The 17,090-nt window shown below is 36.6% G+C and overlaps 1 protein-coding gene across 7 annotated transcripts in view; it reads right to left on the bottom strand.

Moving 5' to 3' along the window:
- The window catches only part of plch1 (phospholipase C, eta 1), a 71,176-nt gene that overhangs the window by 4,034 nt on the left and 50,052 nt on the right, over nt 1–17,090 (bottom strand). For 4 of the 7 annotated variants that reach the window (XM_076873264.1, XM_076873262.1, XM_076873263.1 and 1 more), the window contains 13 exons: nt 15,823–15,930; nt 13,901–14,059; nt 13,116–13,178; nt 9,021–9,115; nt 7,416–7,513; nt 7,141–7,320; nt 4,284–4,391; nt 3,514–3,638; nt 3,218–3,302; nt 2,291–2,437; nt 1,805–1,884; nt 1,604–1,663; nt 719–1,109 (listed from right to left, as the gene is read on the bottom strand). In XM_076873264.1, the coding sequence (XP_076729379.1) occupies nt 719–1,109; nt 1,604–1,663; nt 1,805–1,884; nt 2,291–2,437; nt 3,218–3,302; nt 3,514–3,638; nt 4,284–4,391; nt 7,141–7,320; nt 7,416–7,513; nt 9,021–9,115; nt 13,116–13,178; nt 13,901–14,059; nt 15,823–15,930 (1,699 nt within the window). Of the gene's footprint in view, nt 1–185; nt 214–718; nt 1,110–1,603; nt 1,664–1,804; nt 1,885–2,290; nt 2,438–3,217; nt 3,303–3,513; nt 3,639–4,283; nt 4,392–7,140; nt 7,321–7,415; nt 7,514–9,020; nt 9,116–13,115; nt 13,179–13,900; nt 14,060–15,822; nt 15,931–17,090 lie in introns of all 7 variants that reach the window. The other 3 variants (XM_076873265.1, XM_076873266.1, XM_076873261.1) reach the window with 3 other exon arrangements.

The raw sequence follows: 17,090 nt of genomic DNA on the forward strand, positions 1-17,090 counted from the left end.
GAGGTTTTAAATAAAGAAAGAATCCATGTTTGCAAAGATCAGATCAGGACGGAGATGGTCAAATGGGATAACATGGCACAGTAATATATTTCTCAGGCCACTTTCCAACAAAATACACTGGGTGGACGCAATACTGGTATGTTTTTGAACGATGCAACCTTCAGACAATAGGTATTTTAGATTACCTGTAGGCATATCCTAGTCAGTTCTCTACTATAAGGAAACACACAAATGAAGATGGGACAGAAAAGGCACGTTAAGGTATTATGAAGAATAGGCTGTAGTCTGTCAGTTCACATGGTTACTGTACATGAGTTTTGTAGCATGAAGTAAAGCAAGGGAGAGAAATCAGAAAATATTTTACATTTATTAATCTGCAAAGCAAATCAAGGCAACTCCATGTAACATTCAAAAAAATATAACAGTTTAAAAATATGCTGTAGTTTAAAAACAAGGCATTAAAAAATTTAATGTTTCACATTTTGACTCTGTTGTTTTTGCCACAGATTGCTGTGGCCTGATATGTGTTAGTGTCCGATATTAGATCATGAATCTTACAAATATATTTAATTCAGTTAAATTTTAATTAAATAGTGCCAAGTCACAAAAACAGTCATATGATGGTATTTAAACTAGAATGGTTCAATTTTCTCAGTAATTTATATAATTTCTGTATTTATTTCCATCTTTGACTGCAGGATGAATGGAAAATACCCACCAATAATAGTGTCTGCACCTATGTCATGCTGTTCTTTGTCTGGGGAGCAGATGGAAAGCTGCCCTTGCAGAAGTCTGTCTAAGGGCATGGAGATCGGCCTGTGAATAAGTGGGGCTCGAGGCTGGAGACGTCTCTCCATCCCTCCTTCCTTCCCAGACACACCCTCTCCTCCTGCAGCAGCTGCACCTGTGCCATTCTTATGGTCTGATATTGAAGCCACTGACTCTGACAGCATCATCTTTGTCTTCTTCCGTCCCTTTGCCGGGGCACTTGCCGTGCGTCGCAGGAGGTGATCACTGATGGAGCGTTTTCGAGGACCACTGGAATTTGTGTCAACGGAGGACTTGGAAGAACGGTTAAAGAAACCTCGGATACCTCGTAGCTGATTACTCTGAGGACAAGAGCCAAACAAGAAGAAAAATGTATAAGTAATGCCTGACCAACCAGTGTGTCGATCTAAAATAATCTAAATTCATTACAACATTTCAGTTTGAAGTTAAAATGTTGATGTGGAATTTTATATAAACGATGAGAGGTTTGGCATGTACTGGATATGACCAGTTAACAACTACCTGCTTTCATGAACATTGTCTATAGATGGCACCCTTACTCCTTAGTCACCACAGCAAACAAAATGCAAAAAGCTGTTGTTTGGTTGTGCACACATGCTGACATTAAAAATAATTACATGTACTCTCATAATAAGACAACAACAGGTAAAAAAAAAAAAAATCTGAATGAAAGCTTAATTTGTAAGTAAACTGCATGACTCAGTCAATTGAAATGTCACACACAAAAAGTCACTGAAGATAAGCCAGACTGCACATTTGCATCATGCATTGCTTTTTCATGCAGCAGCACACAGACCCTAGTAAACGGGTATACCTTATTAGATCCTAGAAAGTGCATTATGGTAAAGCTGGGGTTCAGCACTAGAGGGCTCCACTAGAAAGACAAAGTATTGAGCATAGCTTAAATGGACTGGTGTGTTGAGAAAAAAGCAATTTTCTGTTTACCTGTTAAAAAAATGTGTCACTTGATGAAAAAGGCTAACAAGGGGATTCCCCAGGCGTATAGGGCACTTACCTTCCCATAGACATCATGCACTGACACGTGCACAAAAATGGAAGCTTCAGTTAGCCCTTCCAAGTAAACGTGTCTGTAACCTGTGGTTAGAGATGAAGAGAGAAAGCATGTGAGCTAAACAGTGTGTTTAACACAGATAACAGATGTTATCAAATGATGCAGGGTGATCTTCAGGATTTCAAAAGAAATTCAAATGGATCCAAATTTAGAAAAGAAAAGGAAAGGAAAGATAAAAAAGAAAAGAAAAGAGTAAAAAGATAACCTGACAAATAACTTTTTTTTCACTATATAGTTACATGAAATCATGGTTTACCTAATACAACCAGGAGATGATATATCCCTTAGCAATAGCACCATCTAATCCACAAAGGGAAAATTATCCTAGTACTATATTGATTCTAGCCATAAGTAACAACCTTGTCCTCACTTATGTTTATGTCATTCATGCACAGTAAGTACAATATGTAAAACAGAGTCTTCACAAACCAGGCATCAGGCTGGTGAAAGCAACAGTCCGTTGACCAATAAAGTCCCTTCCAATCGGGTCATGGTCCCAGACAAGGAAACGCACCAATGCCACCTCAGCCATGTGAAGTGTAAAGGTCAGAGTCTCCTCCCATACTGGGTTAAAACCTGAAGAAAGAACATATATATATACATATATACATATATACATATATACGTGTATATATATATATGTGTGTGTATGTGTGTGTGTGTGTGTGTGTGTGTGTGTGTGTGTGTGTGTGTGTGTGTGTGTATATATATATATATATACAGTAAGCTTAATTTAATTATTATTATCCATTTCATTAGTATGCCGTTAAAGCACACACCCACACACTGCAAGACTTCCGTCGATAAAAGGTAGGATCTCACACTGATCATATAATACTGTTGAGCTCCCGGGCTTCATAACCTTTCCCAGAGGAGGCATTCTCCCTGCCCATGCAGAGTGCTCTCATCTGTGGAGTCACGTTTGGGGTGACACTCGAAGATCACGCCTTTTTGCTTCCATTGTTTCATTAATTAATTAATCTGATTTTTTATCCAGGCTGTGCTTCACAGCCCAGAGTAAAATGCAATATCTGTGGCATTGTTTCATTGGTTTGCTCTGTTTTTTACAACAATGCCATTACCAGAATATGATAGAGGTGAAAAGACCTGTGACTTTATCTGCTTTTTTTGCATGCCATACTTGCATTTTATTCTATAGTATGAACACTGTAAAACACAAAATATAAGCAAACAAAACTCACACATACACAAATATTCCACATTCATCCTTTTTACACAAAAGCATGTAAAACAGTTATGAGAAAATATTATATTACATAATTTATACTCGTTGTATATAGTTCAGGTTAGGTCAGTGTAGAAATGTGCAATTTTTGGTCTGTGTGTGTGTCTAACCATTATCATCAACAACTCGGGTCTGTTCCTTGCAGCAGTCAACTGGCAAACCGATTATTTCCACTTCAACAAAAGGATCAATAATCTGATGGAGGAGAAAAAGCAATGAAATGAATTGTATTTCATTTTATGACCCTGGCTATATTAAGAAAGAGAGCAACTGGAAGATCTAAACAGTCAAATAATTGTCCAAATGTGTGCAATAGCGTGTAAGAACAAGAGAGAGACAGAGAGGGAGAGAAGAGATGACAGATGGAGAATGTGGAAACAGGGGATGTGTTTTGGTATGTTTTTACCTCTCCACGGTCCCCCAGCATGGAATCTGGCGGTTTGGGCAACTGCTGTCCGCTAATGATCTTGAGAATGAGCTGCTTCTTGGGATAAGCTGGAAGGGGATCATCACAGAATGGGTTGAAGGTGCCTAGAGGGAATAACAGACAGCAGCGCACCAACTTTGATTAATTCCAGCAGTAAATACAAAAAAAAACATCCATGACTTGCTTTCATGCTGCACACATTTAGTAAACCGTAAAGAAATTGTACAGACTAGAACTGCAAACTACATCTGAAGCAAGCCTGCTAAAAAATTCATCAGTGCCTCTCTCGTGTCATGCAGCTAACTCCCAGTTGGATAGATAATTATAAAGCAAACAACGCTGTACTGTAAAATGAAATCTCTCTAATGAACTGAGGTGGGTGAAGAGAAGGATATCTCAAACTTACAGCATGTTAAAAACACAGCAGAGTTCCCAAACATTATGCTGAATTATGTAACATGATCAGAAAGTTCTTCCTCTGATTGCTCTAGCAAAACATGCACTGAAACTATAATTTTAGTTAATATCTCTTACAGTTAAATTCTTATTATGCTTTCTTCAATGAACACTGACTTAACATGTTCCAGCATGTTTCCATTCCAACTATAATGTACAATGTAATGTATAATGTACCATAATCCTGGGAAAAACAAATAGGTACTGATTTAATTATCAGTTAATGCTATTCACAAATAATCTTTTATAAACGCTGACCTATTTGTGAGTTTGCAGTGAGTTTGTTGCTGTACCTTTACACATTGGAGGAGGCTTGAGGACATATCCAATACCTCCATTCACCATAAACTTGGCTCTGTTCAGCTGCATCATCCTCCCCTCTGTCTGATAGTTGAGTGCAACTAAAAGAAATAATAATAATAATAATAGTTATTATTATTATTATTATTAATCTAATAAACATATCATGTTAATTGATTTTCATCTTTAACATTTTTTTATTATTATTTAATGCTCCAGTGGGTTCTTAGTTAGTTAGTTAGTTAGTTTATTCTTGATCATTATCTGTAATATGAATTCTTGGTTTCAGTGGGGATTAATTTTGTGTAGGCTTTTTTATGTTTGGCCTTCCCTTCTGTGTCACTGTCACTGGTTTTTTTTTTTGGTTTTTTTTTTTGGGGGGGGGGGGGGGTTATTTCTTGCTTTATTTTGGTAGCCTTGGTCTTGTGCAGTGTTGGTCAAGTTACTTGAAAAAGTAATCAGCAACTAATTACTGATTACTTCCCCGAAAAAGTAATCCTGTTACTTTACTGATTACTTATTTTCAAAAGTAATTAATTACTTAGTTACTTAGTTACTTTTTACAAGCACAATTTACAACCTGAATAGGTGATAAAGCGATAGATCTTTCAGCCCAATTCTACTTTTTCTGCATAATCCATCATACAAAATGTAATCAAATGGAAAAGTCTCTTTTTTTTAACTTGTTTTATCAGTTTTAATCTTTTAACTTTATGCATCAAGCAAAAATAAAATTATATGCACCATTCTCTGACTTGAATAAATTAGTTTAACATTTAAACCTATTTTCTGCACATTCCAGCACATAAAATAAAATATTTTTTGTGTTTACACCCAGTCTTTCAACTAGATGCAAGTAAAACACAGCAGAAAATAAATAAAGTCAAAGACTAGCGGTCCTTTTGCTCTATTTTCACCTGTAAAGCAGGAGTGGGGTAGGCGGAGGTTTACCCTGGTGCAGGTGTGCGCAGCAGTCAGTGGAAGAATCCGCGAGTGAATTTCCCATTGCATCGTTGCACACTCGGTGCTTGTTTAGGGGTTTTTTTTACTGTAAAAAGAAGTTTTCTTCCCACGCACAACGGACACTAATGTTTTTGTCACTTTTTATGGAATCAAACTCAAAATAAGGTCAGTACTTCCACGCTTTAAACGCTGCACGCTCATACTCTCTCCTGCACTTGATATATTATCCATTGTTGATCTGCACACAGCTGTTGTCACAAACGGCGCACTCGCTTACGTCACTGTCATGAGACATTCTGGCTAAAAAATCACAGTTTTAGTAACGCAGTAACGCAGCGTTCCTATGGGAAAGTAACGGTAATCGAATTACCGTTTTTGCAATAGTAATCCCTTACTTTACTCGTTACTTGAAAAAAGTAATCAGATTACAGTAACGCGTTATTTGTAACGTGTTACTGCCCATCTCTGGTCTTGTGTGCCTAGTATTTAGTTTTACATTCCCTCTCTTGCTATCATGGATATGTTTCAGTCACCCTCCTGTGTCCAACCTCGCTTGATTACCTCATGTGTGTATTGAAGCCTCAGTTTGCCTTAGGTCTTTGACATGTCTGTTTGTCCTGTTTATCCGCCTGAGTAGTTTCCCTGGTTGGATTTTGGGATTCTGTTTTCATATGCCATTTGCTCTGTTGGCTTCCCCTAATGAATGTTGCCTTTTGCTCACTAACCCGATCTGCAAGTCTGCATTTTTAAGTCCACATTATGTACTAATAATGTCAAAACATGAATCCAGATAAACTGCAATAATTTCCCAGTACAGTAAGTCTAGCCTTATATTTAGTTATATTTAGTACAAAAATAACACATCAAATATATATATCGATCTACATATAGATAGAAAGATATCTATCTATCTATCTATCTATCTATCTATCTATCTATCTATCTATCTATCTATCTATCTATCTATCTATCTATCTATCTATCTATCTATCTATATATATATATATATATGACTTCAAAGGTTGATGAAGATGTTTCAAAGATGTATGGCCAGGGTCACAAATGACTGACTACGCTGTTTAATCTAAAATAAAATAAAATAAAATATAATAAATAAATAAATAATAAACTGTTTTGAGTTGCTATTTCAACTCAAAACAGTTGAAATAGCAACATAACAACACATAAAGAGAGTGTTCCAGAGATGGTGAGTGTTTCAAAAGCAAAGATGGGGTTCTGAAAGCCTGCATAGACAAATAGTTTAACAGTTTAAGAAAAACACCTTTAAAAAAGCGAAATTGCAGAGTATATTGGAATTCTGTCTTCTATGGTAGTATATGATACTATAGAAATTTAAAATAATTACAGGAACAGTTCTTTAGATGGAACTGTTTTTGTTTTGCTTAAAAGAAATTAACTGTTTTAGATCAAGAAAGATTCCTATCTCTTCACAAATAACTACATTTCAAATTATATCAAGCGAAGGCCACCGATAAGCTGATTTGTATGTGTTCATGCATTTTTTAAGCAGTGTTAATGTATGACAGATAAATAGACTATTTCTTGCTTTCCTTCTTTACTTGAGTACTCGAAGCACTCTATACAACATGTATGATTCACCCATGTGTCCTTTTTGTCTATACTTTTTCTTCCTAAGTGCTTTTATCTAACATTCACACTCCAATGCATGCATCAGAGAGCAACTTGGTCTTGCCCAATGTCTTGCCCAAGGATACTTAGGTTCTAGATTAAAACAGCCAAGAATCAACAAAACACCCTTCCAGTCAGTATGTTGAACTAGGAGTATGGCATTTTTTAAACAGCTGTGTTTTCTAAAGCTCTCAGAGTTTTCTAGAACCTAATAAGATCTCTAATTTGTCATCTTACCCAACTGACAACCCACATTCCAGTAGAACTGAGGGTTGAAATTGGAAGAGTCGATGCGATATGCCGAGGGATAAATTCGAGACAGCTGCCTCTGGTTAAAAGCCAGAAACTCTTCTGTTCTGTGATTCACCAGAGACTGTGCTCTGGTCTCACTGAAAGACAGAACGTCACCTGCAGTACCTGAAGAAAAACGAGGAGTTGTTATAAGAAGTTGCCCTTAATATGAAGCTTGCATTTTGCTTGTGTGTGCATATGTCATAGCTCTGGTGTTTCACCTTCATTAAGACACTCCTGTGAGGCAACAGAGTTGGTGAACACCACAAGATTTGACAGATCTCTGCTCAGTTTCATCGTCTTCCTCTTTCTTAAACACCTGAAACAGTCAGATGAACGATTTTAAAAAGAGGACAGAGATGACAAAGTGAGATCATCGAGGCAGATGGAATAAAAAGGATAGTTAAGACTTGAACATTCATCCATCCATTAAAGTATTTATATGAGAAAAGCATTGCAGGATAGAAGATTGTCCACTGGAGGCAACTTGGAAACCACAGGAAAAGAGCATCAAATGCAAAAAACTTAATAGGGACCAGAGGATATGCAGTGCAGAAGACTCACTCAGATTCCCACATACAAACAACTACACTGTCATGCACCCGCAGTCTTAAAAAAAAGTCAGCCACTCAGACACATGCTTGCGGGAATCTGTATTGTGACAGTTCCCTGGGACATGCCTATATGAATATGCAACAGAGACTGGAAGAACAAAGAGAGACAAAGGTCTTAGTTGCAGACAGCCGCTGAACAAGGAAAACAAAGCTGGATTTCCACATTTTTTTTGCCAGTGTTGACTCAAATAGAAATGGGGGGGAAACAAGACCAACATGGACAGAAAACTGAAAAAGAAGTGGACTATATTCAAACTGAGGATGAAAATGGAAATACTACAATTTACTTTGGTATGATTCCTTTCAGATTCTAAATAAAATACAGACCAAATTAGTGGCAACAATAACACTGAATTATGTCATTTTAACACCCCTTCCTCTGTTATTTTTAGTACATAATGAGTTGAGAGGATAGATGGGGGGCTGCAGAAATGAAAGTAAAACATTAGAATCCTGCATCATTTATTTCTCAATAATGATATAGCAGTAATAATTACCACTTATTACTGCAGATGAAAACAAGAATTGTAAGACCACTCATTAGTGACAGGTAACATGGTGTGAAAAATATGCAAAATATTGATATGATATAAGTGAAGGCAAAAAACCTAGCAATACTGGAATTAGAGAAAGGTCAGGAAAAGTATTTTGAATATTTTGAGTTTTACTTCTGACAAATAATGTGGCATCAACAATTTTGCCAAATAAATGATCAAAGTTTATAATTATGGTTTTGAATAAAATATACATCTTTGACTACAAGTTAATAAGCATATGAGCTGTGGGATGGTTTATTATTATTATTATTATTATTATTATTATTATGTGATGCATTCTGTTATGGCGCCAGTTTCATGCATCCTAGACCTTTGGTATTATTGGGCTTTTGTAGGAAGTCAGTAAAATGCAGGCTCAACATTACAGATAAATTTGAGAAAAGTGGAAAAGGGTGACTGTTAAATACAGTCACCCAAAAAATCTTTGATGCTGGTGGTAGCTCCAGATTTGACTCCTTAAACTTTCTACATAATCTTTTCTCCACAAAAACAAAGTCTTCTCCAGCAAACATACAATATTTGTTTGGAGAAGCTTCAGTGTTTGCATGGCACTACCAGTGACCTGGATTGTTTCATGCTCCCAGCAGTCAGCAAGTATCCAACCTCTCAGCTGTCAGAGATTGTCAGTATTGTGATGAAGTGATTCAAAGGTCACCTGTTGAACTGTCCTCCAGCCTCCCTCCCAGACCTCTCCTGACCATCTTCTTCCTTGTCCATGCTTTGGCATGTCAGCCTGGATTTGGAGTGCCTCTGGATAGTGAAGAGACAGAGATATGTAAACAAACACACAATTACACTACTGTAAAGGTTTGCCCTCTAAATAAAAAGTATAAACAAAAACATATCTAATATCCATAAAGCCACCTACATTCTCACAGCACACAATCTTTATGCCTACGAGTTGTCACTAGTGTTTTTTCAGCAAGTCCGTTTCACTGTGGCTGTTGCAGTATGTTTGAGTGTGTGATTGTGCATGCCAGTGGATGTGTCATACATAGCATACTCAATCACTGCGAGACTTTTTTTGAATAAATTGTTTTCTGTTTTCTTAGTTTTGATGTGCGTTTAGCTAGTCTGTTCTAAGAGTAATTACAGGGTTAAGGCTGCCTACCAGCAGATTACTTGCACCCATGTGTGAACAGATATATACACACACGTGGGAGGGTGCACAAAATGCAAAGAGGGAGGCATAAAAGAATGAAGAGTAGATGTGTGTGGGCAGTAGAGGAAAATGAGGAAGGTAAAAGGAAGCGAATGGCTAGAGAGAGAGAAATTCAAAGAGAGAAATAACCAAACTGAGGAATGTGGAAATGTTTAGGGAATCTTTTCAAAAACCACCACCCTCTTAAAACTGACACAAACTTGCGTTAAATGCATGGTAAATTGAAATCATGCTGAAGAACTGAGAAGCATTGTAATCAGTTTCACTAGATTTTTTTTACAGTCGGCCACACTCTATAGGAGAAATTTACCATAAAGAAAATTAAAATTTGTATATGCATATTAGTATGCTTTATATCTACAATTATAATTCAAAGGTATGTGACAAAGAAAAAACTAACATAGTGGCATAGACCATCACAAAAACATGGATTCTATGAGTTTCCTAAGCTACCGTTAGCTGGAAGTACCGTTTTTTTCCAAAGCATACTTGTTGATTTAATGTTTCGATGATGGTGGTAAAAAGCACTGTTCAAGGAGATGACGAGTTTAAAGGCCGTAACTTAGATTCACATAATTTCCATACTCATTAAAATATTCAATGACCTCTTGTGCTCAATGGATGAGACTACTCTCATCAAGATGGAAATCTTTAATCGAAGGATAAAGGTGATTACTCATAAAACTTTGCATCACTAGTTTATGGTGTGTGCAGGGACCGTTCTCTTTATGTAGAATTTAACATGTCAGAAACTAAGCTTAACCATTCCTCTAGTGCCAGAGTTAAAAATTCTGGGGTTTGTTTTTTTTAATGTGTCATAAAGTGTCATTTACATTAGCATTTGCTATAAATGACTTCAAAAGGAGCTTTCAACTAAAAGAAAGCAGCAGTTGCTTCTGTTTCACTTCTTGTAAGTGATGCTTATCAGTTAGAGAGCTGTCTCTGATGATGAAATAGAGCAAACAGTGTGGCAAGGTTGCACCAAATTAAAGCTCTGCTTAATAAAAACATATGTAGTCTAACATAACAGCTTTGAGGTAAGCACTACCTTCAAGAAGGCTTTAAAGTTGTGTGGCTTTTTTTCCAAACTATTTTAAAGAAGTGTTCATAAACAATTATGTTCATTTTCAGGGTTGTTCCTAAAATGCATTGCAATATTGTAATTATTTGATGAGCTGGTATAAATTTAGTGTTAAGGTTGTGTAACACTAGCTCTTGCCTAGAAGAAGAGCTGGTCTTTTTCTTATATACAGTGAATACAACGCAGCACTAACACAGTCAGGCTTGGCGTAGCACAGAGAATATAAGAAGATCCACACAGTCGGTGACCCAGTGTTTTATATTTTGTATTATTATATAGTCTTTGATTTCATTGCTACTTAGGTTCTAGTCTCTTGGTTACTGTTCTGTGCTCCGTGTTCCATGTTCCCTGTGTCTCCTCAGTATCAAGTCTGTGTCTTTTGGATTCCTGGTTCTTAGGTTTAGTTCTGTATCTATGTTTAGATCTGTCTTCCCTGTCAACCATGTCCCCTTGTGAAGTCTGCACTGTCCTCAACTGTCCTGTGTTTCCTGTTTTATTTTGATAGTCCTTGTCCTGTGTCCTTGTCTTTTTATATCTATTTAGTCCCAGCTGTGTTTCCCTCCCGTTTCCTATTCCCTCGTTACTCCCGCATGTATTTAAGCCCTGTGTTTTCCTTTGCCGTTTGGCATGTCATACTTCCTCACGTACTGTGAGTCTCTCCATGTTTTTAGTTGCCCTGTGTTTTGTTCTTAGTTTTATTCTCAGGGTTTTGGTTTGTTTTTCTGTAAATTTATGTTATGAAGGATGTTCCTCTAGCAAGAAGAAAAGCTGTCGTTCTAAGTTTATTTTCCGTGCACAAGTGTCTGCATTTGGGTCCATTTCCTGACTGCTCCAGCCATATATGACAGTTACAATATCTACAGTAAAATCTGACTAGTTAACATTCTATATCTAGTTTGTTTCGTGCAAAAAATGCATTCAGAGGCTTTCATATTTCTGCTCACGTGCACTTTTTTAGATTTGTGCATGAGAATCATTTGGTGTGAATCTTATAACAGTCACATTAGCACCCAAGTGAGTCACTTAAACCCTAAATCTCAAGAGATGCATATAAAAGACATTAGCCAGTACAGCACAATACAACTGATAAGTGGGTGGGGAAAAAAGAAAAAAAAAGTACAGTAAGTAACACCTAGAAATAAATAAGTAAAAATGTGTGGTGACAAAATGAGGTGAAGGGTATCACCAGCCAACCATGAGTAGAATAAAATGAATAGGAAACCCCGATGCACAACACCCACTACATTAAAATGACTGTCAGGAAACTGAAGCTATAATACTGTTACCAACATAATGATATTCTGTTGCTAACTGGTTTTGCCTAATAAGCATATATTGGTTTCCATATTATGGGTAATATTACAGTGGTGCAAATATTGTTGGTACAAGATAATACCTATTTAATAATATGAAATTATTTTGGTAATCAAGTGATAATAACTTGCTATTTTCATCTTATTACCTTCTTGTTTCCACCCTATTAACCACCATTATTATTGCACAGCTGTTATTTAAAAAAAAAAATGCTACGACTTCCAATTATTTCCATTGAGAATATAAGTAAATGCATTTTTTGAATTTTATATTTTTCAAGGAAGTTAGAGTAGATGCCATTTATTTACATTTCTAAATATTGTCACTAGTGTTTTGATGGAAAAACAATTGCAAAAAAAAGCTATTCTTAAAAGCAGCCAATTTTAGCTTTACAATTTTGTTTTCTTTATATTTGTGTCAGTCAAAACATTGTCTGAACGTGTTAATAATAGTCATTATTATGGATCGTATAAGAGCATGTTGTGTTATTATGCATGCTGTTAAAAAAGTGCAAACCATCAGTGACAGGGAAAGACAATAACATGAAAATAAGATGATCAAGCACACTGGAAGTGTAATCAGTCACCCAAGAACACCTTTCATTTTACTCATTGAAAGACAACTCCAATATTTCTATTTGTGATACAGATTGTTTAATGTATATATTAAGTGCATAGATACAAAAAAAAGTCAAGAAATTATGACAGGATCTAACTGAAAACAAGCAAGAAGGTTTCAAGTAATGCAAAAGAACATGTCTATTTGGACATGATAATTTGAGGGTTCAAAAACACAGTATAAATACAACAAACTGCAGCTCTGCTGTTGAGCTGATGGAGCATGTTAAATCACCACCCTGGGTGAATTCAGTCAGGCTGGCTGTTCTGACAAGAGACTCATTGATTTCAGCCGTTTAGTGCAGGCTTGCACATTTTTCCTTCATGCACAAAGACAGCATTGATTTCTTGGGGCAAGTTTGGTCTGCCATTCAAATAAAACAAAATCTCATCCTGCTGAATATTAGTTTCCCCTCCCAAAAAAGATCATTCGAAAGTGGTTTAATATTCTAAGAAGTAAAATAACTGATTACAACCTAACCTGAAGCTGAACAAAGATGAATTACATTTTGGGACCCCAGATAAACAGAATAAGAAACAAGCACATAAAGCCACCTCCTTTTCTATGCTTCTTACCTTCTGTTTGAGTGTCGTGATGAACGATCTGCTTTGGGATTTCTTCAGAACCCCTCTGGAGCTCTAAAATATATATTTAAAAAAAAATGCATTCAGAGGCTTTCATATTTCTGTTCACGTGCACTTTTTTAGATTTGTGCATGAGAATCATTTGGTGTGAATCTTATAACAGTCACATTAGCACCCAAGTGAGTCACTTAAACCCTAAATCTCAAGAGATGCATATAAAAGGCATTAGCCAGTACAGCACAATACAACTGATAAGTGGGTGGGAAAAAAGAAAAAAAAAGTACAGTAAGTAACACCTAGAAATAAATAAGTAAAAATGTGTGGTGACAAAATGAGGTGAAGGGTATCACCAGCCAACCATGAGTAGAATAAAATGAATAGGAAACCCCGATGCACAACACCCACTACATTAAAATGACTGTCAGGAAACTGAAGCTTCTAAAAATAGCACGAGAGGCAAGCAGGGAAATTAAATATTAAGTAACACTGCAGACATTTAGTTTCTCATCACTTTCAGTCTGTTTTGACAGCCTTTGGATGAATTTGGATTACGTGGGTGGAAACATAAGATCCTTCAGACAGATGTGTGTGTCTCTGTGTTTTCATGTATTTGGTTAGTGTGTTTGGTGCAGTAACTAGTCTGCCTCTTTATTTTCTCCATCCCCCTCCATGACTAATCCCATGGCCTAGTTGTATCCCCTTGATTTCTTCTCTTCATCTGTTAACAAGTATAACTCTCCTCCATACTCATCCCCACACATCGCCTTGAACTTTACCTGCCGCAGATTCTTCTGAAGACCCTGGTGTGTGGCTCGGAGCAAAGCTCTGATGCTGAAGCTGTCAGTGTCTTCCTTGTCTCCGATCCGAGACTCCTTTAAAAGAGAGTCCAGTTTCTTTCTGATGTGAGACTCCACCACCTGGTGGTGACTATTGCCCTAGGTGAAAGAAGAGACAAAAAGAAAACGCTTTCAGTGTGGTGTAGAGTAATGCCTTTTTGAAGCAGGAGCACACCTTATCGCTAATGCAAAGCACCTGAAATTGCAACACCAAACTGCTATAAATCAAACCTGTATACAGAGTGCCATATATTTGCAAGAAATAGAAGTAGAAGATGATAACTGCATATAATCACATATAATCTTGTGTATATCTGAGGAGTATCGATTTCCTTTCCACAGGTCAGAAGTGTATAAGCGATAATGATAATGAATAAACATCTCCATCTTGTATAAAACTGTACACCTGCTGAATGAATGGCTGAATGTGAATGAGTAATTTTCTCAGTGAATTATATCTGGAGCTCAGTATGTGCATCATTCCATTCAAAATGACAATAAAAATAAATATTTACAAACAGTCTGAGTAATCAAGACCATGCAAGTCACCTTTTTACAAATCCGATGCATCATTACTGTACAAAACTTACACCACACTATTATTGTAATGTTCAGCTGTGACTGCTGTGAAAGCAAACTGGTTTTATGAGCTCAATACAAAACCTCCCATCAGTGGAAACCTGCCATCTCCCGTTTTAAATTGGCAATGATCATCTGAAGTGGCATCTGCAGCCTCGTGCCTCTCAGCTAAATGTGGAATAATGATGCCATATTTGGTTACACAACTATACCATCTGGAAGAGTCTTGTCCTCTTTTAAGCATTGTAAGGAGGACCATGGCACTATTGTATCACAATATGATGATGATTAAGAATAGCTATGAAAATAGCTCAGGGAAAACTAAAGAGCAGTTATCATAAGCTGGCATTAATGGCATTCTTGGACATATTTTCTAGCAGGCTGAGTACTAAGTGCATTTAAAGTATTTTTTTTTCTGTTTACTTTTGACTTGAATCTACGCCTGCTTGATTAAGCACCGGTTATTCCAAAACATTACAACAATGACGATCATTAAAACTTTGCAAGCAAAAATTATTGAAGTCATTACCTCTAGAACAACAATACCATTTAGATCTCATTATCTAACCTCTGTTTATGGTGCCTGTACGTGGCGGTTGGGATTAATTCACTGCAAACTGTTTGTTTTTTGTTTGCTTGCCTGTTTGCTTTTTGACAGGCTGTTGTTTTTGTTATTATTTTTTGTTATTCATTTTGAATTAAGATAAATAATTTATCAACATCATGTTTTGACATAATTTAAGTTCATCGCTAATTAATCAATGTTACTTGACCTGGTTATTTGATTTTCATGGTACAAACAAGTGTGGCTTAGAAACTTATCTGGAGACATTTCCTACACGCAGCTCAGTAATAATATGGTAACAGTGTGATAACAACGTAGAAATGAGACTGCAATAACATGGAAATGACAAGTTAATTACCAAAGTAAAATTCAACTGAAATCCAAGTAATATCTTGTATCGACAGTGGTTTTACCTGAGTAATATTACATTATTTAATTTTTCTTATTAATGTGGAACTGAAATATGCAGTTTGCATCATATTATAACAGTCTCATAATCATATTATCATCATATTATAATACTGTTACCAACATAATGATGTATATATTAAGTGCATAGATACAAAAAAAGTCAAGAAATTATGACAGGATCTAACTGAAAACAAGCAAGAAGGTTTCAAGTAATGCAAAAAAACTTGTCTATTTGGACATGATAATTTGAGGGTTCATGCTTCGGTGTGTGCACATCATCATTCATAGATTTATTCCTCTCTCTTACATTACTGCTCTTGAGCTTGAAGTCGTCCTCAATTTCATCAGCGCTGTCATCATCGGACACCTCCCCTTCTTCAGCATCCGCAGACAGATAGGCAGGCAGGCGTTTTCCCTGCATGGGAAAAAAAACACAGACCAAGACATGAGAGGATAGACATTTGACCCATGCATATGTCTTAAATGCATCGCTCATCCCTTTTATACACATGAACACCCACTCTGCTTGGACTTCTAAGATAGTCCAAGAATAACACAGCACAATTCAATATCTCTGACTCCAGAATATATACAGGCAGATAATGAGCATCCTCCTAATTTTTGAAGATGCTTTACTAGATTCAGCAGGAAAAAATTAAAGGATATAAGCACAGAAAACAACAAAAGACACACATATGTGCAATCACATACATTCTAAACAGTCATCTGCAGAGTCTCTGAGAAGCTTTCCGAGCACTCCTTTCAGCACACAGTGGAAGCCCATTAGTAAGCCACTCTGGAGGTGTGAGTGGGAGTTAAAATTTTCTAAGCGTCTTCTTCTACTATCAATGGCATACTCTATGCTTACTGCAGTACATCACCGCCCTCACTTCAGCAAGTAATACATCCCCTTTCCTTCTATCTATCTGTGACTGTCAAAAATCTTTACGCCAGTTTTCTTCATTGTCTTGTGACTGTCTGGCCTCTTCTGCTCTTGCTCCTCTGGTTTATTGAGAAAGGTGAAAGCCTCTCAAACAGAGGGACAAAAAAGATGGGGGAGCAAAGGGCCTTTATAGAAAATCAATAATGCTCTTTAACTTTGCAGACATCTGACCATATAAGACAGATCCAGGTTTTCTTTTCACAGAGAACAATGCAGACCTTCTTCAACATTACAGATAAGCTGCACTATATCTCATTCTTATATATATTTAAAAAAATCCAACAAATGGTGAAAGCTTTTGTTGTACTCTCTCTTGGGGTCTCTGGGCAACTCCTACTGCACTGGTGGATAAGGATCTTGGGTCTCAGGTCTTTTTAGATCAACCACAATTTTTAGATCATTTTTGCTGGACACTTTTCCTGCATCTTGGGAGAGGCTATTGCTCTAAACAGATAAGCTTGTGAGGATAGACATGGTAATGTTCTTAGATAAACTTGCAAGTGCAACATCCATTGTAAGGTCACTCTAAATTGTTGCTTTTATCTATATGATTACATCGACTGAAGAATATATCTGATTGCTGTGGAAGTATACCAGTTTAGTAATACACAAAAGATTTTGTGTGTTCAAAA

This window comes from Maylandia zebra, linkage group LG14, assembly GCF_041146795.1.
Source record: "Maylandia zebra isolate NMK-2024a linkage group LG14, Mzebra_GT3a, whole genome shotgun sequence".
NCBI classification, from domain to species: Eukaryota; Metazoa; Chordata; class Actinopteri; order Cichliformes; family Cichlidae; genus Maylandia; species Maylandia zebra.